This window comes from Gorilla gorilla, chromosome 19 (genome assembly GCF_029281585.2).
Source record: "Gorilla gorilla gorilla isolate KB3781 chromosome 19, NHGRI_mGorGor1-v2.1_pri, whole genome shotgun sequence".
Taxonomy (NCBI): domain Eukaryota; kingdom Metazoa; phylum Chordata; class Mammalia; order Primates; family Hominidae; genus Gorilla; species Gorilla gorilla.
In genome coordinates, this window is record NC_073243.2 from 97589063 (window position 1) to 97612668 (window position 23606).

At 45.2% G+C, this 23606-nt stretch overlaps 1 protein-coding gene across 6 annotated transcripts in view; it reads right to left on the reverse strand.

Annotated features, from left to right (window-relative positions):
* TRIO (trio Rho guanine nucleotide exchange factor) overlaps positions 1 to 23606 on the reverse strand; it is a 365950-nt gene that overhangs the window by 70681 nt on the left and 271663 nt on the right. For all 6 annotated transcript variants that reach the window (XM_031003167.3, XM_031003166.3, XM_055367588.2 and 3 more), the window contains one exon: positions 19425 to 19668. In XM_031003167.3, coding sequence (XP_030859027.2) covers positions 19425 to 19668 — 244 coding nt within the window. The remainder of the gene's footprint in view (positions 1 to 19424; positions 19669 to 23606) is intronic.

The window sequence follows — 23606 nt, forward strand, 5'->3', positions numbered from 1 at the left end:
CTATGAAAGAAAAGAGGATTAAGCTTAAAAATGAGTACAATAATTTTGGCTAAAGATGTATGGGAAATTTCCCTAGGGACTGATCACTTCAAATCTCAAGTTTGGGCCGGGCACGGTGGCTCATGCCTGTAATCCCAACACTTTGGGAGGCTGAGGCAGGTGGATCATGAGGTCAGGAGTTCGAGACTAGCCTGGCCAACATGGTGAAACCCCATCTCTACTAAAAATACAAAAATTAGCTAGGCATGATGGCACATGCTTATAATCCCAGCTGCTCACGAGGCTGAGGCAGGAGAATCGCTTGAATCCAGGAGGTGGAGGATGCAGTGAGCTGAGATTGTGCCATTGCACTCTAGCCTAGGTGAACAGACTCCATCTCAAACAAACAAACAAAAACAAAAAAACCCCTCAAGTTCACATCTGTCAGAGGTGTAGCATCGCAGAGATGAGGGAGTGAGGAAGGAAGACGCCTTCTGGGTCCCCTCCCTCCTTCCAGTCATGTAGGTGAGAGACTGCAGAGCGTGTCAGATGGGACAGGGCATTTTATACAGTAGGTAAAGAGAAATTATCTCAATTAAAGGCACGCCCTGAAGGGCGACAACCTGAGCCACTAGACAGAAACACGGAACCAGCGGAAATGCGGAGGTGAGTAAATGACCGATGGGAGAGGAGGCGAGGCAAAAGGAAAGGAAGGAAGTCCAAACCACTGGCAAAATTTCCCTGGAAATAAGTTTTGATGCCAAGGCCTATTTCTACCATGGTGGCATGGCCAGGGATCTGGTCTGAGAATCTGAACAGACTCGGTTCAGGAGAAGACGACACAGGGGTTAGTGACCTCAACAGACCGTGGGAAGAAACCCTGGTTCAAAACCATGGCCGTGAGGGTGGGAAGGAGAAGGAGGTGAAAACAGGTAGGTGACTTGGTTAACTGGGAACAAATTACAGAAGCGACAATGTGATGTAACCAGAAAGGAAACTGGAAGCTACTGAAAGGCTTGAGAAAGGGGACAATGAGGTTAAAGCTTTGAGTCTTAAACCTCATTTGATCTGCTGAATGAGTCTATCTGCCGTGTGAGAACATTAGCAAGTAAGTAAAGGGGGTCAGGAAATGATGACAGAAGCCTGAATTGTCAATGAACAGGACCTAGAAAAGGAATGAAACAGCGAGACAGGTTTAGTGCAGATGGAGTTGAATTTTGCAAAGAAAGGAGAGAGATGTGAAAATGGAGCAAATGGGGTGGGTCAGAGACAAACATCACAGGCACTTGGCGGAAGAGAACACGTGTAATGTAGAAATTTAACGGAGTTTGTGAAGGAAAACAAGAACTTCTGTTTTTTGGTATTTTTGATAATTTTTGACATTTTACTTTGATGGCTGGACACACAATTTAAAATGTCACAGAGAGAACAGAAGATCCATCAAGATAGTGCTGCTTTAAAGACATAACGTTTGTCTCTGAGGACCAAAGCCAGAGATGCTGGGAAGGAACAAAAGGGCGATATCTATGTCAAGCAAATTGGGCACTGACTCTTAACATCATGGCCATATTTCACATCCCCCCAAACCAAATCATTACCATCTACCAGGATGGTGGGATTACGGGCTGAACTGTGTATTCCCCAATTCCTATGCTGATGTCCCAAGCCCTGGACCTTGGAATGCGACTGTGCTTTGAGGCGGAAATTTAAAGAGGTGAAAGAGTTAAAATGAGGTCCTTGGGGGGGCGGGGGGCGGTGGTCCTCATCCAATACGCCTGGTGTCCTCACGGGAAGAGGAGATGAGGGCACAGACATGCACAGAAGAAAGTTCTTGCCTCTGCAAGCCAAGAAGAGAGGCCTCAGGAGAAACCTACTCTGCTGACACCCTGATCTCTAACTCTCAGTCTCCAGAAAATAAATTTCTGTTGTTTGAATCAGGCAGTGTGTGGTACTTTGTTACAGCTGCCCCAGGCACAGCTCATCAGGGCATGAGTGTGTGAGGGGTACTATACTCCAAATGGAATATAAATACGCAGAAACCAATGAACCCAGCTGAACAACATCACCCCGAGGTGGGTGGGGAAGAAAACAACTAACCTAACTTTGAAAAACAGCTTTTTGATTGTATACTGTAAAACCAAAGGAAAAAAAATCTGTAAGTTTCTTCCATGAGTATGGGTTAGCAATTCTGAAACTACTATAGTGAGAATGGGTGGAGCTGAGTCTTACAGTCATAATTAGTAAAAAATTCAATTTCCAAACAGGAGAGGGAAAAAAAGAACTTTTAGAATAGGATGGAACAAATAATCACATTCCAGAGAATGAAATCCAAGTGTCTTACTATCAAAGAAAGAGGTTACAAATGAGGAAAGGAAGAAGGTTAGAATAAAGCCTTTGTTGATAGATTGCAGTTGGACACTTCAGTATGATGTAAACTCATACAGGAGCCTAGTGGAGCTGTGAGAAGAGGGCCACGACCCTCCAGACCCGCAGAATGGCAGACCCACTGACACAGCTTGCACCGTGAGCCTGGAAAAGCTGCAAACAATGCCAGTCCGTGAAAGTAACCAGGAGGGAGGCTTTGCCCTGCCAAGCCACAGAGGCAGAGCTGTCCAAGACCATGGGAACCCACCTCTTATATCAGCGTGACCTGGATGTGAGACATGGAGTCAAAGGAGATCATTTCTGAGTTTTAAGATTTGACTGCTCTGCTGGATTTCAGACTTGCATGGGGTCTGTAGCCCCTTTGTTTTGGCCAATTTCTTCCATTTGGAATGGCTGTATTTACCCAATATCTATACCCCCATTGTAACTAGGAAGTAACTAACCTGCTTTTGATTTTACAGGCTCATAGGTGGAAGGGATTTGCCTTGTTTTGGATGAGACTTTTGACTGTGGACTTTTGAGTTATTGCTGAAATAAGACTTTGGGGGACTGTTTGGAAAGTATGATTGCTTTTGAAAGGTGATGACATGAGATTTGGGAGGGACCAGGGGTGGAATGATATGGTTTGGCTGTGTCCCCACCCAAATCTCATCTTGAATTCCCACGTGTTGTGGGAGGGACCTGGTGGGAAGTAATTGAATCATGGGGGCAAGTTTTTCCCGTGCTGTTCTTGTGACAGTGAATAAGTCTCATAAGACCTGACGGTTTTACAAAGAGGAGTTCCCCTACACAAGCTCTCTCTCGCTTTGCCTGCTGCCATCCATGTAAGATGTGACTTGTTCCTCCTTGCCTTCCATCAAGATTGTGAGGCCTCCCCAGTCACATGGAACTTTAAGTCCAATAAACCTCTTTCTTTTGTAAATTGCCTAGTCTCAGCAGTGTGAAAACAGATGAATACAAGAAGAGATGGAGATGGGGGCAGGGGAGGATGGAGGAGGGGAAACAGAAAATACAGATGTTTATGTACGCATGGGTTGGTACACACACATCTGCTAAGAGGGCCTGAAGCCATGGCAACACACAGCAATGAGCATACCTAGCACCCAAACCTTAGTTTCTAAGACCATTCTCCAACAAAACGGACCAGGAGGGCTTCTTGGAGAAATGGCTGACTCCAGGACTGTGGCAGGCAAAATACAATATGAGCCTGGTACATCCTATAGTGCCAGAAAGTAAAGGAGTGCTCTAAAACAAGTTGGGAGCATGTCAGAAGTTCACAGACAGGGCTCCTGATAGCCACAGCTGGAATAATCTAAGAAGAAAACAATGACAGCACTGGGTTATGATCCACACAATAAGTATCCACGACTCCAACTGATATAAGTAAAGAATGGAATAAATTAAAAATGAGGCAGAGGGACAGCTCTTATAGAAGAATTCCAACTGATAAATTCAGAAGGAATGAGAAAACTATGAAATACCATTAGGTAAGCACTACAGTGTTGTAGGCAAGAACTACTGAGGGATGCCAAAATTAGAGGGTAAAGGTAGAATGAGAAACAGAGTATTGCACAGTTCAAAAATATTTCCCCACAAGGTATTTATTAATTACAATGAGAAAAACAGTAACTTTACAGTGGGGGAAACGCTGCAGATGCTACTGAGACAGCGAGGTGAAAGGGGGTCCCTGGAAACACTCCAACCAGCCTGCGGATTGGGGTGGAGCCTCGGGAAGTCTGCACCCTTTGCAGCGGGGAGGAGCCCAGCTTCTCCTCTTCCTGTGTGGAACCTGGGATTCAAACTGCAGGTGCTCTAGCAGGGAGTCCGGCCTCGTGGAGGATCCTTGTTTCCCCCTTTTTTCCCCTTTTCACCCAATAAAACCCTGCTTTACTCAGCCTTCAAACCATCTGCAAGCCTAAATTTTCATGGCCGTGGGATGGACGAGGACCCCGTCTTTAGCTGAACTAAGGAAAAGTCCTGCGACACTACTTTAGCCAGGTGACCAAGGTCCACACACCGGCAGGGAGACGTCTCAGGATACCCTGTACCCCTGACGTGATGCACGGAGAAGGGCACAATAGCATCAGTGCTGTTCTTACCCAAAATGCATGAGCTAAATTTAAGAGAAAACATTGCTTTATTTACTATTAGATAAACTCAAATTGGGAGGCATCTTATGACAGAAAGGACCAGTATGCCTTAAAATTGTCAAGGTCATGAAGAAGAAAAAAGACTGAAGAGCTGCTACAGATTGGAGGAAATTATTAGGTCGGTGCAAAAGTAATTGTGCCTTTTGCCATTGAAATGGCAAAAACTGCAATTACTTTTGCATCAACCTAAATAAATACAATGTGGATTCTTAACTGGATATTAAGCCAGAAAGAGGACATGAAAGCAAAATCCAGGATAAGGCCCAGGGCTTAGTTAAGAGCACTGCATTCGGGTTCATGCCCGATTTTCATCACCGTATGTGAGATGTTACTATTGGGGGAGCTGGGTACAGGGTGTACCGAAATTCTCTGAACTATTTTTGTCACTTTCCCGTAGGTCCAAAATTATCTCATAATAGTTTAAAAAAAAAAAAAAACTGAGTGTTGTGTTATTTAAATGCAAATAGCTAAGAAACTGAGAGTATGAAAAAGTTACCAGAAAAAAGTAGGTAAAGTCAGAGAACATCTTTGTAGAAAAAGAAATGTATCAGACAAATTAAAGATCTGTAAATAAAGGGGTTTATGATTATCGAAAAAAATGTACTGAAGGAACACAATACAAAATGTATTTTTCCACATACTTTTGTGGGGCAAAAGAATGAACAAAATTACAATAGTCAATCTTATTTTCGTGAAAATATAAGTATTTTTATTTAGATTAGTTGAAAAGCAGCTCATATGGTCATGGTCAAAGTTAATGCCCACGAAATTTACTTTTTATGTCGCCTTCTCTTGTAATAATTATTTCTCAAATATTTAAAATTTGGACTTCAATTTCAAGTGTCTGTTATTAATCTGCCCATAAAAAATGAGACAAGTCATTTCTGCCAAAAGGAGTCTAAAACAAAAGCAGTAAAAAGGATCAATATACAAATGGTGCTTTAAAAATGAAGACTAGAAATATACTTAAGGCTAAAATTAAGATGAGCCAAAGGACCTGAAGTCTTTCTATTGAAATTATGATGCTTTTTGAGTAAACATATATTTGTAATTAAGCAATTAATATAGAATGAAAAGATCCTTAAAATCAAAATCAAAATACTGGATATATAAAACAATATTAGCTGAATTCTGAGATTAGATCTTGAATGATATAATGATTAGGAATATTATAATTTCCTCTAAAAATCAGAAGTGTTTTCTGAGACTTGATTAATACTGATAAAATTTCAGTATTCTACCTTGAAGTCAGTCCTCAAACCCCAATTATTAAAAGGAGCACACAGCTCTGCAGCTGAGGATGCTGGGCCCCTGAAATGCCATACTATTTTTTTAAAGTAGTAATTCTGGACTGTTTTCCTTTCGCCACCTCCCCGGCCCTCATTTTCTTCCCCGTGCGTTTCCGCTCTGCACAATATGTCCACAGTGCTGGCTTCAAGCACAGCTGCACCACCAGGATTGAGTCTCTCAGGTTCCATGCACAAAGATACTCCTGTTCAGAGGAAGTTTTCTCCGGTTTCTTTACCCCATAGATAATACCTCCTGCTCTGGAGGGAAAGGGATGACGAAACCCCTGCTTCTTAGGGCTCCATTCAGCACAGGAGTTCCTGCTGCTTTCTAGCACAGTTGCCAATCCACAAAAGCACCTTTATGGAGGCATTCAAACTCTTCATGTGGGTGCCAAGAATTCGATAGGCTCCTTTTCATTGCTTTATTTACTATCTTTTCACAAACTATGTGAGTTTTTCTCTTTCTTTAACAAACCAAACATTCAAATACTCCTTTTTTACATTTCACTTTAACTATGTGACATTCTCTGTTTGCACCAGCATTGTGGATTATTTACAGAACTGCAACGTGATATGGTAACCTCACAAATCGTGTTTCTCAAAAAAGTAACAACAGTGCTCAAAAAATTAAGAGCCATGTAGCTAACCCTTGACTGCCAACATGTGCTTTTGATGTCCCAATTCTGTTAAACTTCAGAGAATGAGAGATATAGGGCTAAAATTCACAGGGTTGATGGTGGCGGGGAGCTGACAGGAAGTTGAATTCTTCAGCTCCTTTAAGGAAGAGCAAAGGAGAACAAGCAGCTGATTTTGATTTAGGGAAGGGGGCAGAATAATAGTTTTGGGGCAAAAATCTTTTACTCCTGGATGCAAACTGATAAAGAAAAAATGGCTTTTCCTTTGTGATTGCTTTTTCCATTTATTCACTCATACATAACATGCTCATTGTGAGTAAAGTTCTGTAATCAACTAGGGGAGTAGGAAGAGGAGAAATCTGGCCCCCAAAGATGAAAAAAAGATTTCCATTAAGATGACTTCTCTGGGCAGTGGAATGCATTTGGAATTATTAGATCATAATTCAAACTGGAAATCTGAAACTTGATCTTTTTCATAGAGACGAATTGTTGGAGGGCCCATGGCCTCTCAGGAATGGGCAAAGCCAGAGTGCAGCGAACTCAGGACACCGGGTTCTAGAATTAGCTCTTCCATAAACAATGTCTGGCCTTGGGCAACTGAGTTTGTCTCTACGGGCTTCAGCTTCCTCCCTGCACCAAAGGTTTCTTCCAACGTGCACAGACAGCAGTATGTACAGTGGCTATCTTAAGTCTGACTGCTGCTTTGAAAATCTCACTTTACGTCCCCTGCTATGTTTGGTTACGTGATTTTTCTGTGCTTCCCTTTTCCTACCCTAAAATGGGGATGATAATGGTGTATGTCTACGTTGTCATGAGGGTATCTTGAGGGTGGAACATAGAGAACAGCACTGTGGCTGGCAATGGCAAGTCCGCACCCTGTGCTCTCTGTTACTACTGTTATTTTCTTAAGGCTCCAATGGCCCCCTTGCTATGGGCTGAAGTGTGTCCCCCTAAAATCCATGTTGAAGTTCAAATCCCCAGTATCTCAGAATGTGACTGTATTTGGAAACAAGGTCTTTTAAGGAGGTGATTAAATTAAAATGAGGCTCTTAGGGTGGGTGCTGATCCAACCTGACTGGTGTTCTTACAGAAAAGGAAATAGGGAGATAGACAGCTATACAGAGAATCAGCAAGAGGGTGGCCATCTGCAAGCCAAGGACAGAGGCCCCAGAGGAAGCCGACCCTGCTGACTCCTTCTAGACTTCTTCTGGCTTGCAGAACTGTGAGAGAATAAATGTCTGTTGTTTAATCCCCCAGGCTCTGGGATTTTGCTACGGCAGCCAGCAGATGAATACACCCTTCTCCCCCTTCTGTTAATAATCTCCATGATCCAGGACTGAAATGATCTAAATGTTTTTGAGACAGTAGGAAACACATCTATATCTAAGAACAGAACTTTAATATTCTTCCCCTCTAGCATTCAAATTCTACAGACTCCTGAAAAGGGGTGGGGGAGAGAATAGATGAGATTGAACACACAGGGCTTCATTTCTTGACAAAAATAATAAAGAATTCCAGAGCCGCCGTGCAATGCGGCCAAGGCAAACGAGGCTGTTTACTGTCCTCTCGAATGTTTGAAAGGACCTTCAAATAATAAACACTTTGGGGGCCCTGTCCTACGTTTGGCTAGAAAGGTTTCGGGAAGATGATGCCCCCCTGAATAGTCTGCGATGTGGAGTGACCAACTGCCTGAAGTCTGAGGTGTTCCAGCCACTGCTGGTCAGACCACGATGAAGCAGGGCAGACCCTGAACACGTCTCAGAAGCCCCAGGCAGCCAGCCCAGCATGAGCCACACAGAACCCCAGAAAGGGGCGTGAGGACGTTCTTCTGGGAGAGGTGGCCATAGGGGCAAGAGCTCAAAGGGTAGCCTCCTACCCCCATGCCTTTTTCTGTCCCCTTCAAAACTCTTCCACAGTGTCAGGAAGGAAGGAAGTTAGATTTGGGAGAGCTTTAAAAACTGTCTTATTCAAAATTCAGGCCAGGCGCAGTGGCTCATGCCTGTAATCCCAGCACTTTGGGAAGTCGAGGAAGGCGGATCACCTGGGGTCAGGAGTTCAAGACCTGCCTGGCCAACATAGTGAAACTCCGCCTCTATTTAAAATATAAAAATTAGTCGGGGTGGCGGGTGCCTGAGGTCCCAGCTACTCGGGAGGCTGAGGCAGGAGAATCCCTTGAACTCGGGAGGCGGAGGTTGCAGTGAGCTGGGATCATGCCACTGCACTCCAGCCTGGGTGACAGAGCAAGACTCTGTCTCAGTAAATAAATAAATAAATAAATAAATAAATAAAATAAAATAAAATAAAATAAAACGAAATTCATTGTGAAATGTTTGTCGTAAGAAACTGAATCCTTCAGAAAGAGCGGAGATTATACAGAGACTCCAAGGCCCACTAGGAGAGCCATCAACAGCCCAGCCTTGTGAATGTATCTCTTGCAACTGCATAGCTTGGATTCACGAAGAACTTTGCAAGGATGGAAGGCGTATGGGGCACCATGAAAGCTATTTTATATACATACTGAGGGAAGGGAAGTTACTTGCTCTTTGGAAATCACTGCCATTTATTTGTTATGTGGAGAATCCCTAAAATAAAAGTGCAAAAATGTTGATGAAAGATTATTTACATAAATATTTCATTGCATGCTCTTGTAATTCTGTGGGAAAACATCCATCCAAACCTCACCTCCCAGACAGGTCACACAGAGACTCAAGATATAATTTATATGAATGGATTTAAAGTGGCCCATTCAAAAAGGACAATTTTTTTTTTTTTTTTTTTTTTGCTATTTGGGTAAAAAAATTTAAAAAAAACACGCAAATATCATTACACGCAAAGTTTTATATTGATTTTTTCCCTATAAATACATTTAACCTATCAATTCTACGTCTAGAATTCTATCTTCCAGACACACCTGCACATGGACCAAATGATACACATGTGAGGGTATCTCCCGCAGCGCTGTATATATCAGTGAACAAACTGATCCCAGCCCGATGTCCCTGCACAGTGCACAAGTTAATCACTAAGGCACACGCACACATGAAGTACTACACATCTAAAAAAATGAAGCAGGTCTCTAGGTACTGGAATGGGGTCAACGGATAAAAGCCAGAGGCAAAACATGCCACCACTCATGTCAGCAAAAGGAGGGAGAAACGCTTATCTATTCACTTATTTACATATGCCTAACAAACACTGGAAGCACAAGCTAGAGATGAATAAAAATGGTTATGTGTACCTGGCACGTGGGGTTGTGGGAACAAGACTTCTCAGTTTATACTGCTTCATGTCTTGTTTTCTGAACCATGTAAAATACCTAAACATAACTTGTAAGTCTTAAAATTTTTCTTTCTCTTATTTAGAAAAAAGTTCTCCATATGGGTGGCGTGTGTGAAAGTGTATGTAAAAGTTTTGTGCCTATGTGCATTTTCTGGAAGAGGTACCAGAGCTCCCATAAGATTTGTTCAGGGACACATGACAAAGACTTCCAAGGCCTGCTGCTTCTAAATTAGCCAGAACAATTTAAGGCATTTTCCCTTCTCTTTGCATTTTCAGCTCAGCTATCAGGATCTGTAAAACATTCTGTGCATGGGAAAGTCAGCCCAAGGAGTACAATATAATCACAAAATCTCATCTCACGCTTCTCTGAACAGAGAAAGGAACATAAGGCAAGAGCCAAGCCACACTCGGGTCTGTTTGGCACACACTTCTCAATCAGCGCTTGGCTGCTGTGTTATCAGGTGTCCTCAGAGCCATGAGCTGCTAAACACTATCAGAAAACAAGTTTGGACCCACCCTGCGGAATTATATGATTGTTCCCCTCCAGGAACACCACTTACTCATTTTCAAGACACTTAATGAAAAACAGCAAGCCGGACTTTTAAACCATCTCTTACCCAACACATCATCTCTCTAATTTTTCACAGCTTCTGCAAATGCTAACTAGAGTGAACAAATTTAAAAGGGAACCCCGTTTGTGTACTAAGTAGCAAAGTCTGATGTCTACGAAATGTCAGAAAGGAGGCAGTAAAGGAAGTCCGGTCTCCAGAGAGTGAGAGGCAGGAGAGGATGTGGCGGCCTGGTACCTGTGCGGCCCTGCTTGGCCCATGAGTCACCCCCGCAGGGCCCGTCTCATTTTTCCCACGAGCTCCTCACTGATTTTACTGCTTTCCCTAAACACTAGGTCATGGCCATTTAAAGCAAGTGTGGGAAGACCGTTTCTCATTGTTTATGACTCTGCTATATATATAATTTTGTGATGATCTAATATGGATAGTGTCAATACCGGCTCGTGGATTTTTCCTGTTTTAATAAACACTTTAATGTAAAGTTGGAACACGAAAATACCTCAAACATGAAGCACTCAACAGACTAATGGCCCACTTGTGTGGCTCCATAATTATACGCTATGTAGAAAACACTCCTTAATCACAGGTCTCAGACTGATCTCTCAGTCTTGGCTGCACGGTGCTCAGGAAAGGGACAGCGTCTTTGTTTTAAAATTCTTGGTGTAACTCCATGTTCTTTGGTCTTTCTTCCCACAGGAATTGACATTAGCAGCTGTTCAAACAGAATACAACTGCTCTTTTCCAAGCTAACTTAAAAAAACCTGTATATAGATTTCTCAGTATATTATTTTTAAGAATGTGTGGGCAGATACGGGTTTGAAATATCTAGGCATTAATGTGCTTGGGGTGTGTTTTCTGATAACAATGGCAATTTGGCATGAATCAAATGTCTAAATATACCTGAATCACGATATTTTCGACTAAACTTTTTAATGTCACTAAACTCTTCTTAATACCCTACATTTTTGGAAGACTTACTAGGTCACGGAAATGTTATAAGCAGTTTCAGTCTCGTATGACTCTGACGAGACTCAGATTCACCTTTGCGGCAGATCCTTTCATGACCCGGGAAAGACCACATTTGGGGTGAACACATTTAAACCAAGTCCTCTGAAAAACACCTGGAGAAATGCTAGAGGCCTCAGAAGGGCAAGCTCCGGGTTTCGTCACAGAGGCTTCTGCAAAGGTAGAGAAGAACCTTGGTCTCTGCATAGCTGGAGTTTTTGGGTGGTGAGGCGACAGGGACTTTCTCTGCTCAGTGTGTCGCTGGCTCTTGTGTTGGTGGCTATATGTGTTGTTGCTCAAGAAGGTGGGTCTGTGGCATGAATCCAACTCAAGTCAGAGCAGGCACCAAAAAGGCACCCAGGCTCGGCTTCCCTGGCTCAGCCTGGACCGTCGGCAGGTCATTTCAGACTACATGACCCCCACCAAAGAACTGGCTGACATGGGACCCTTCCATCCTGACGTGACTGCCCCGGTGAGAATCCAGGACAAGGCCGTGGCCCTGTGGGTAGAGGTGAGGCTCCCCTCCAAGGAGGGCATCCCTCTGTCAACTGCCCTGGGTGGGCCAGTGAAGGGCTTCTCTGTCCTGGCACCTTGGAAAGTGGTTGGAGGGGTGAGGTTGTCTCTGCTAACTGGTTGTATTCTGAGCAGGGAAACAGCACTGGCGTATCCCCCGTGCTGGGGTTGGCTGGGAACACGAGCAGTGAGGCTTGGGCTGGGGGTTCCTGAGAGTGGACACACCTGGCAACCTGGAGTCTTCTCTTCCATCATCTGCAAACTCTGTGAATGTCTCATCTGTGCCACGGGGGGTGAAGGGGACATAGGAGCTAAGGGGAGAGACCTGGCCTCCTCCAATCTGCACAGGGGGAAGGATGGTGGTGGGGCCACTGGCCAACAGGCTAAGCCGTGACCTCACCAGGCCAGAGGTTTAGATGAGGAGCTGCAGAAAGGGGTGGGGTGAGGAGGCAGTCCTGAGGGAGGACAACAGGGGCACATAGGCATGGTCATCTGGGTGTTGATGGAAACACACCCTGGCTTTGCAGTCACACAGTGCTTACCCCAGTGGTCACCTGTTAGAATGTGATGTAGATGAAGCTCCCAACCTCCAGGCATAGGGCCTGGCACATTCATTCATTCATTTAAAGAAGTGACAAGTGATTCTGAGGAGTAACCCTGGTAAAAAAGCTGTGTACATTTCTAGGAACTCTGAGTAACGGTCCCAGCAAATAAATAAATCTATATAAAGTGCATACCTTTAAAGTTACGAAACAAACAAAAAAAAACCCAGAACTCGACAACAAGATTACAAATGAACTGCACTCACTTCCGCATGACCATCTGTGCTGAGAGTCTCCCACTGAGCAGTTCTGCCATGTTTACAGGGCTCAGTTTAAAGCTCCCCCAGCAACCCCCTGCTGAAGGCCCATCTCCTCCGCTTCTCGCTGGCTCTCAGTGCCGGCCATCTGCGGAGACTCGCTGCTTTCTCTACCGAGCCTACTGTTTAAAACACCTGTGTTGTCTGCAGTTCTTCTATCCCATTTTTAAGTTCAACAGTATATCTGCAATCATCATTCCTGTTACAATCTGTTTAAGGTGCTTTCAGTGAGTTCCTGGACAGTTCCTTGCGGGTCTTCAGCGTTCCTTGGAGTTCATCTAACTGGACTTTTTCAGCTGCCCTGATGGGAGCCTCTGTGTGGAAATACTTGCTAACTAGACCAAGATTTATTCTGCTCTCTCCTCCCTTCCATGAGCTCACTGAATACATTTATTTTTCCCATGAGGATTTGTATTTGTATTTGATGAAATGAGATGGGGACTGTTAGGTAGGGGTGAGTGAGAGGGAAAAAAGCCCCTATGTTACCTGATGCACAGCTCCAAGAGAAGGTGTATAGGTGTGCGTGTGTGTGCACATGTGTGTGTGTGTACATGTGTGTGTATGAGACGAAAGGTCTTGTTGGACATGTGAGGAAGCTGAATTTTATTCTCTGACCAAGAGAAAGTCGCCGAAGAAATTTAAGCAAGAGAGTATGGTAACATTTATGTTTTACGTGAAACGAAAAAGGGCAAGAAGTGAGGTCGGGTGATCAGGTGGTAAGAGTAACGGTGGAAATGAAAAGAGAACATACTTGAAATATATTATTGAGATAAAGTTAACAAAACTGAGTGGGCAGCCTCAAAAAATTAAAAATAGAATTACCATATGTCTTAGTCCATTCCTGCTGCTATAATAAAATACCTTAAACTGGATAACTTATAAAGCACAGAAATTTATTGCTGACAGTTTTCGAGGCTGGGAAGTCTGAGATCCAGGCACTGACAGAGTTAGTATTTGAAGAGGGCCCGCTCCTCAAAGACGGTGCCTTCTGTGCCCTCACATGGCGGAAGGACAGAAGGGCTCCCTGGGCCTCTTTTGTAAGGGTAGTAATCCCATTCTCAAGGGCTCTGCCCTCATGATCTAATTACCACCCAACAGTCCACCTCTTAATACCATCACATTGGGGGTTAGATTTCAACATACGGATTTTGGAAGGACGCAAACATTCAGACAACAGTACCATATGATCCATCAATTGCATTTCTGGGTATACACCCAGAAGGACTGAAAGGAGGGACCTGAAGAGATTACTTGTACATCCATGTTCATAGCAGCATTATTCACAAGAGTCAAAAGGCAGAAGCAACCCGAGTGCCCATCAGCAGATGAATGTAGAACTCAACGTGGCATCTGCATACAAGGGGATGCTATTCAGCCTTAAAAAGAAAGGAAATTCTGACAAAAGTCAGAACACGGAATCTTCTACAAGAAATAAACAGTCCCAAAAGGACAAGACTACATGACTTTCTACTCACATGAGGCACCTACAACAGTCAAACTCATGGAGACAGAAAGGAAAGCGGCAGTGCCAGGGGCTGGGAGGAGAGAGCGGAGGGTTTTGTTCCATGGGCACAGAAGTTCAGTTCTGTAAGATGGAAAAAAGAATTCTAGAGGTGGATGGTAACGACGGCTGCATAACAATGTGAAGGTACTTAATGCCACTGATCTGTAGACTTAAGAATGGTTAAGATGATACATTTTGTTATGTGGAGTTTACCAGTTTTTAAAAACTGTGGTGGGCAGTGGAGAGACCCTCACGTGCGTTGGCCATGTTCTTGGGTGAACAAGTGGGGCGATGGTGGGAGAGGGAATCTGAATACTTCAGATTTGAAAAAGTTGCTAAGACAGTCAAGTGGAAAAGTAAACTATTCGGGTGGACAAGAAAACCCTTGGGAGAGAGCTTGGAGAGAAGCAAGGAGAGCTTGGAGAAAAGCAGGGTGAACCCACAGAAAAGTCAACATTTCGGACAGTTCTGAATGAAAATATGTCTCTTTCTCATTTTTAACTTGAGTTAGAAAAAATGCCCCATTTGATTAATGGCAATCATGTATCACTACACTTACGAAAGACAGTCCCTGCGTCTTCTCTTAACTACTGCAGACAGTCTGGTCAAGCCTGAGAGCTGATCTTGGTAGAGCCCACTGGAGTTGTGGTAAACTATGGGGGACTGTTTTTGGCATAGATTTTACCATAGTAAAACGTAGCATCCTGAGTTAAAGCCTCTGGGTTTAGAGGCTCAAGTCACCCACAAGCAAAAGGTTTTATTTCTCATGTTTTTTTTCCCCTTAATTTTCTCATTCACTGCAGATGACTCATACTCTGAACTTCTTCGAAATAAAATGCAGGTACTGAACCATACTTTTTCTCTATCCAAAGGAGAAAAAACTTTAAAATTGTGAATGACTTTTAGAGTGGTAAAGGTTAAGTTTTATAAGTGAGTGTTTTCTTCTAGACATATTTGAAAGCATGAGCAAAAAGGCCACCTGTCATCACATGATGGTTTGGTGTAAGGAAACGGCAGTTTTGAATCGGCCTTTGCTCATAAAGCCTTCTAAGAAATCTGAACTCAGAATGTCAGAGCTGGCAAGGCCCTGGGAGGCCTTCTGCGCCCGCCCCATCTCAGGCCTCCTGACAGGAAGAACGCATCCTGCAAGCTCACACTCACTCCTCCCTTGCCACCAAAAGGTTTCTTCTTAAAGCCCATTTCATTTTATTTATTTATTTATTTTTTAGAGATGAGGTCGCACTCTGTTGTCCAGGCTGGAGTGCAGTGGTTTGATCACAGCTCACTGTAGTCTCAAACTCCTGGTTAAAGCCTTATTTTAGCAAAAAAAAAAAAAAAAAAAAAAAAATTCCATGGGGTCTGAGAGGGGCCTTCCAGATTCAACTTCGAATGGCAAAGGCTCTGGGGCAGCAGTAGTGTGGGACACAGGCCCTGGGGTGGTTTTCCAGACGTCCTGAGTGGGGAGTGTGACGGAAGGCCCTCCCCAGGACAGGGTACGAACTCCTGTCCCACCCTCAAAACACTATCAGTCAAAAAGATTCATGCCGGGCACTCCAGAAATGCATCCGGCAGAGAGTGAGAGACACTCATTTGCCCAGGTTTGTGACAACACTATTTTGCTTTTTCCTGGCTACTTTTCCTTCCGATCACACTGGAGCTAAATCCCCAGGGACCATTGTGTAGGGCGACTCTTGGTTGGGAAGAAAGGGAAAAGGTGAAAAAAGCAGGGCAGCGTAGGGCAAAGAGGATGTTTTGAACTGGCCTCACTGGAAATATACACATTCTTGACATTTCTGTTTACTTCCTGTGACCAAGACTGTCAATAAATACATAAAAGTGACAAGTTTTACAAGTTGAGACAATGGGAAGGAAAGAGAACTTGGATTTACTGAGCCATCAACAATGGTGACGTGACACCGATTTCAACAGTGAGCCCACGTACTACACACTCGAGTGGAAGAGAGTGAAAGGAGGTGAGTGGGCCTCAGCCCAGAATGCAGAAGAGACTCGCTGGGTGCACAGACACAGCCTCCAGGCCTAGGCCCCAGCCCCAGAGCCTCTGAGGTAACGGCAGACAGCATAAATGACAAACACAAGTAAGACTGCTGGAGCACAAGGGTTTGCTGAACCCTTATTCAATCCTGCTATGCCCGGCGTCTGTTTAATTCATGACCAAGATGCTGAGACGGAGGAAGGACAGCCAGAGCAAGGGCAGAAGGAGCCATCAGACACGAAGGCTGGCCGGCCCAAGGGACACCGGGACATGCAAGCTTCCAAAGCAAACTTCGTCCACAAAACAGATGGCATTTTTTAAAGAGACTGGGTCTCGCTATGATCCCCAGGCTGGTTTTGAAATGCTGGCCTCAAGCGATCCTCCCACCTCAGCCTCTTGAGTAGCTGTGATGACAGGTGTGTGCCACCACACCTGGCCACAAGATAGCATTTCTCAATGGAATGATGTTCACAGCAGAGTCTTGTTTCAGACACAAAATTATCTCCTTGAAAAACAAATTGTGTAATTGAATTTCTTGTTCATTTAAAATAAGCTGTATTTTTATCCTCTCCCAAATCATTTTAAGGATATATAGCTGATAAAAGAAATCTGGTCTTCATAAATTCCATGGATTCTCAGCGTCCGACAGACTTCCAAGTCTAGCCCAGCTTCAAAACCACCATGTGAACCTGAGCACTGCTCATCATGATCCCGGACCCTTCTTGGCTGATCTGAGTAATTAGACTCATTGCAATCCTTAAAACAGCTTATTATTCTCAAGCAAATAAACAGTCATTTGACCTTAATAGGCATGTTTTTTACATTTGACATAAAAATGTGAAAGTTGGATCAGGGTGTTATGAAAAAATTACTGAGGCACTGAGGTTGTGAAAATGTAGAGAAACTAAAACTGAATGAAGGTGCTCCTTCTTCCTGCCTAGAAGGTCAGAGCAGTAAGAGTCAGAGACATGTAAGAAACTAACTTTAATAGCAAGTGACAAGAGGCAAATCCGTAAAGCCAGTTCCATACTGTCCCTGAGTTCTGAAGCGAGGGTGAGGCAAGACAGCCTGAACATCTGATACTGGAGGGGGTCTTACCCAGCTGCCAGAATGATGCATGCCATGGTGTGCAAAGAGGGGCCATGTTTAACTCGCTCGCTGCATATCCTTCAAGCCTGAACAGCTCTTATACTGAAAAGAGGCTCAAAAGGAGAGAGTGGACGGGCAGAGGCATGTGGATGGCTGGCATGGGCAGGCCGGCACATGCCGATGTCTTTCCAGTCGTGGGGGCAGCACCCCTCTTCACACACAGGGCAGGAGAAGGGGGAGGACTGTGGGGCTGAGCAGAGGCAAGCCTGGGTCTCTGCTTCCCAGGGGACAGAGGCCTCTGTCTCTGCTTTCCAGGGGACAGAGGCCTCCTGCTCCTGCAGTTCCTATGTCTTTTGTTGGACTCGATGTCTAAATCCTCATCCCTTGTTGCCCAACTTTTTGATGATGGCCTCTGTCTCCTAGACAGAGATTCTGGTCAAGCTGCCTGGTTTCCTGGACATGGACATGGTCAGGACCTCACCCACGCCCTACCGCTTCCTACCCTTGTGGTTGAAGACGCCCTCCATTTCCATGTTACTTCTGACCCACATCTGCTGTCTGTTGCTGCGCAGCTCCTAACACTGCAAGGGAACAAACAATCTTTTATTTTTTTTTGAGATCGAGTCTTGCTCTGTTGCCCAGGCTAAAGTGCAATGGTGCGATCTCTGTTCCCTACAACCTCTGCCTCCTGGGTCCAAGCGATTTTCCTGCCTCAGCCTCCCGAGTAGCTGGGATTACAGGCGTCTGCCACCACATCTGGCTAATTTTTCCTATTTTTAGTAGAGACGGGGTTTCACCGTGTTGGTCAGGCTGGTCTGAACTTTTAACCTCAGGTAATCCACCTGCCTCAGCTTCCCAAAGTGCTGGGATTAGAGGCGTGAGTCACCGTGCCTGGCCAGGAACAATCTTATGAGTTTCCTTGCATTAGAGGAAAATAAATAAATAAATAAAATAAATAAATAAAATAAATAAATAAATAAATAAATAAATAAATAAATAAGGGAAAGAAGAAAAAAATGGATACAGTTCTGAGCCCCTAACCACTGGCTGGCATAAGTTCACAGCAGGTCTTGCTCATTAAGAAACACCTTCTTGGTAAAAATAGGGCATTAGAGGGTTTGTGAGGGGCAGAGTGGCTTTCCAGGTACAAGAATGTCTAAGAGTATCATAGGGAAAAACAAAATGGTACAACGTAGCAACATTCAAAAACCCAACCTCCACCAGAAGTTTTCCGGACAAAGCCAAGTGTGATAAATGCCTAGTTCTTTCGCCTTGGCTAGCCTGCAATTGCGAACACCAGGAAGTAAGAACACACCACAGGAAAGGCACATGCGGAAGAAATCCTTCAGAACAAGTGTTATTTGAGGCATGCTTAAGTTCACCAGGGCTCCTCTGCAGAACAGACTAATTTCAGGAAAAGTTGTACTTTATTTTCAACTCAAATTGAAGGACTTATATTGATGCAACTTTAGAAGCACTCTGGCAACAGGCTAAAAGCCAGCATGGCTCAGATCTCTAAATGCAAAGGCACCACGAGGGGAAGCCCACCGCTGTTCCAAATGCACGGGCAGCTTCACCAGAAATGGAAGTGGACACCTTTGGCTTTTGGCCAAAGTCTGAAAATCCTCTGCCTTTCTCTTCAGATTTCTGGAGAAACAACAGCCTAATTCTTCCTGTTTCTTACCGAAGTGACAGTAAACTCACATTTAGGCCCTGAGAAATCTGGAACATGGCTTGGCCTATAATTAATCAGGAGAGTTAATCAGTAGCTGTTTTCTCTTGCAGCTTCATTAGCTCCCTGGAATGACTAACCCTCTGGAGCCAGGGGATGGCCTCCAGGAGGTATCATGACACACAGAAGAAGGCACAGATGATAAAAGAAGGAAACAACTGGAATGTTCCAAAATCAGTGTTCTTCTCTAAACTGATGTCGTATCTCACTACACCACCCTGCAAGTGAGGAGATCACTCATTATTTCTGAGTCGTGGGTGAAATCCTCATTTCCTCTTCAGGTGCTGATGGACTGGAAATGCCCGGACAGTCAGTGACCATGTGCTGAAGGCACAGCTGACAAGGAAACTCATGCACATTAACAGGCAGGAGAGGCGCGGAGACAGCGCGCTCCAGGGCCACTTCCAGTAGGTGTCTGCCGCCCACGCCCCACTGATTCCTACCTTTGTGGTTGAAGATGCCCTCCATTTCCATGCTACTTCTGGAGTGGGCGATGCACAGTGAGCCACAGGGGACCAGGCCTTCTGCTGCCGGGGAGCGGTCAGTGGTCCGCACCAGACACCAGTCAGGCTTGTCATGCGGCCGCTCTAGAACTTCCACGGTCTGGCCCCGTCGGATAGTCAGCTCGTTGCTGTTGCAAGCGGTGAAGTCGTGGATCACCACTGTCAGCTCACAGCCACCAGAGAGCTGGGGGGAACAGAGGAAGAGAGGACAGGTCAGCCAGTGTGACCCACGGTGCCTTTAGGTACAGCTGGGAACTCCTCCAGGTGGGTTCCTGCCACCCTGCCCCGGAGTGAGCTGAGTGCTCCGGGGTTGTGTGATCACTGCACTCTCCACATGAAAATATGATTTTTCATAAGAGCTTCCAAATTTCTTGAACCTGAGACATTCTATTTCCTTCCTCACAAAGTGGTATTATATATACACTCATTTTTTAACTTACAGCAAACTAAAAAAAACTCTGCTTGAAGGCTATCTGGGGGATTATCATGAAATACGGTGATAAAATGAGATAAAGTTCTGTTCCAAATTTCTGTTCTGACCCAGTGTTGGGCGTTCCATGCTTTGGAATATGTGGGCTCTTTAAGCATCCCTTGGGTCAGGAAACAGGCAGCCACAAGAACGGGACTGAACAGGCAATGGGCTGTGACCCTGAAACTGAAGCAAAGCACACCTGCCTCTCTTCAGAATCCTTCAAGCACTTCCTCCTGCTTGTCCAGGGCTCCCCTTGGTGTGGCTCCTGAGGCCCTCTGCCCTCTGCCCTCAGATTCCTTCTAGGCTCCCCCACTCCAGGCCTCAACACGCAGCAGGCACCACAGGCTCTGCAGACATCGGCTTGTTTCCCAGAGGTCCTGGATTTTCTGGCCTTCTGTTCCTCCAGCCTGATGTTCCTTTCCCTCCTTCTCTCCTTTTACCATGCTCACTCTCACCTAGGCCTACTGAAACTCTTCCGGTCCTTCAAAGCTCATCCATAAACTCTCTAACAACACACACCCCATGGCCTCTGCCGGCAAAACAAGTGCATGGTCTTCTCATGACTGTCTGCTTCAGATGGCCTGAGCCCTGATGTGTGTTCCCTTAGACAGTGAACTCCGTGGGGACAGGGCTCATGCGCTCATTAACATCCCTCCTACCTAAGAATCTTTTCATTTTTTTTTCTACATAAGAATCCCGAGAGCAGCTCCTGGTCTCTGGACTGTCCCAGGTTCTGTCTCTGCTGCTTCTCCACTGTCCCCCTGCAGGGACTCTTCAACCACACCCTCAAGCTGACTCCTCCCGAGCAAAGCAAGCATCCCAACCGCAGACTACTTTCGATCCCTGCTGGGCAACTGGATGCTTCCCTGTCCCCGCAATGCAGAGTCTAGGACATGACTCATCATGCCCTCCCACCCCCTAAATCTCTTTTTCTTCCGGTGTTGTCTTTTGGGTAACAGTATCACCATCAAGTCACTCAAGCTAAAAAACCCCACTCTTTTCCCTCCAAATGCTGTCGAGCAGATGTTGGGCGGCTCTCCGATCACTTCCTTTCTCTGCACTCCCATACCAATCACTTCGCTGGGTCCCGCAGGGGCTCCTGAGCTTCCTCCCACACAGACTCCAGGTTCTCCTTCCAAGCCATCTAAACACTGCTGGCAGGAGACCTTCTAAAAACATGTCATCCTCTTATGCAAAACCCTCACACACAAAGGCCTTAGCATAGGATGCAAAGGTCCCCCCCAGCGGCCAGAAGCACCTCCCTCCTCCTCCTGAGGGGTCCTGCCTGTAAGTGGCCCATACCATCCCTCTTGCTGAAAGCCCCCACGTCCCCTCTATTCTAAGCTCCCCACTGGCTCCGAGAAGTCCCTCTCGTGCCTGTCCTCCATGGCACTTCAATTCTGAAGTGAGCCACAGCTGGAGTTACACGTGTGTGTGTCTGCCTTCATCACCAGAAGCAGGCTCACCCTACTCTTCTGTGAACTTTCCATCCCTGGACTGGGAGGGCGGAGATGGGGCTGGGCACAGTCACCCTGAGTCCCCCAGTGCCAGTGGTGGGAGGCATGTGACTTACAGAAGCTGTTAGGAGTGGGGCTCCTCCTCAGCCTGCCTCGCACTGTGCTCCGCATCCAGCTAGCATTCAAATATTTGTGAAATGAAAAAGAAAAGATACATATGCTCTAAAAATGAAGGCACTGCATTTGAAAACCCAAAACGAAGCCTGGATTTTCCTCACTGGCTTCAGGAGCTCACTCTGCCTGTGCTTAGCCTGCAGACACTCACCTCTCCCCTGTCACCTCTTGCTAAAGGGCAGTAGCCCAGACAAACCACAGGGACACAAGAGTGTGCTGCGGGCTATGGGGCTGGCTGTGGGAGTGAGAGAAGGGAGGAGGAAATGGCCCAGCCTCCTGCTGGGAAACATTCCTGTTGGGAGTCCACTGAGCACAAGCCCACACCCAGAGACCCAGGAGCCCGCACATCCTCCGATGGCTCACACTCCCGCTGTGTTCTGGGGCTGCCCCCTTGTGCTGAGGACCTCTGGGAGCCTCTGCCATGCTCTGTGCTGTTGATTATCCTCCTGTTGTAGGAGCCTATCTTTTAAGAGAAAGTTCAGATATTCAGAATAAGAAACACATGTCCACTAGACAACCACAAAGACCAAAACAAAACCAAACTCTTCTACCATGAAGCACAGTATCGACAAAGTGAATCAGCTTTGCTAGGCCACAAGGAAAATTTTCATAAATCCCCTTCTCAATCTTACAAACTTCTCCGTGGAAAACCCATGTTAAATTTTATAGGTCTCTGAACAGTCAAAGATGCTAATGTTAAAAGCTCAAAGGCAGAGGCCCAGCCTGGAAAAGAACTCTCCTTGTAGAACCACACTCATGGAGTGGTTAGTCCCGTGACTTAGAGCTGGGGTGCTTCCTGTTCCGGGAACACAGTACCGGTCTGCAGGCCCCGAAGGAGGGTACAGATTGCCATGGCCCCTTGGACCTGCCCTTCCCAGGCCTCTGGGTCTGGCTAGAGCTCGCCAATGATGCCACCCGCTGCTTCACTGAGCGCACGTGAGAAGCTCCCAGCAGAAACCCACTGGGCTTCCCTGACATTGTTCTAGCAGCCCCCACTCCCAGATGCTGGGAAGTGCACTGTCTCATCACCTGCCCTCTGGCTGCCTCATTCTCCAGAGTCTTATTAATTTTCCAGACGGCTCAAAGCCATGGGCTGCAGTGGGGGAAGGGTGGGAAGCGGAGAGAGGGGCTGCCGAGGAAGGAGGATTAAGCTAGACTTTGTTTCTGGCACTGATTTTTTAGGCCCTTAAAGAGTAATCAAAAACTATTGGAAACATCTGTGTACTTGACAGCACATAAGAAATAAAAATCAAGGATGTTCTGCCAAAAAAAATCATATAGAAAGTTAAAATTCCTTTTTAAAGGCTTTTGAGAACTTGTTAAGAAAATCCAACAACAGAATATTTCAAACGGCACTACAATTATTTTAAAAATCTTCCCATCTCCCAGTAAATCAACTGGCTTTACCCAAAAAGAGAGGCCCCATAGGGGAGGATTAAATGGGTGTTTTCTAGCCCAGAGAAGAGCCGTCCTGGGGATACACCTCAATGCTCACATTTGAATATTTTTAACTTCTTGCTGCAAAACATCTTTGAAACCAGGTTTGCTAATTAAAAAAAAAAAAAACTTTTCTGTGTACAAAAGACTTGTGATAACTATTTTGAGGAAGCAATGCAAATCGTTACTGCTTTTTAAGAAAAATTAAATTCCGAACTAGAAAACATTCAGCCACTATCTCGTATGTTACGTCTGACGGAGGTCTTGGCTTTCAGAGAATTTCTACCCTCAGTTGAAAGAGTTACCATTTTATTTATCTAGTTTAAAAATTCCCTTTTCTTTCTAACCATACTTTGTGCAAGTTCTCACAGTATCTTCGTTGCTTCTATATATTTAATGGGTTTCTATCATGGGCTCCCACCTCATGCATTGAATTTAGGATTGCAATTTGTGAAAATCTCACTTTCCATGACTCACATTAACACTTGCGAGATTCATATCAGAAGACAGATTTTTTTAAACCTTTCAACTTTTCACTATTAAAAAAATGAATGTGGTGACTAACAAGCATGACAACAAAAC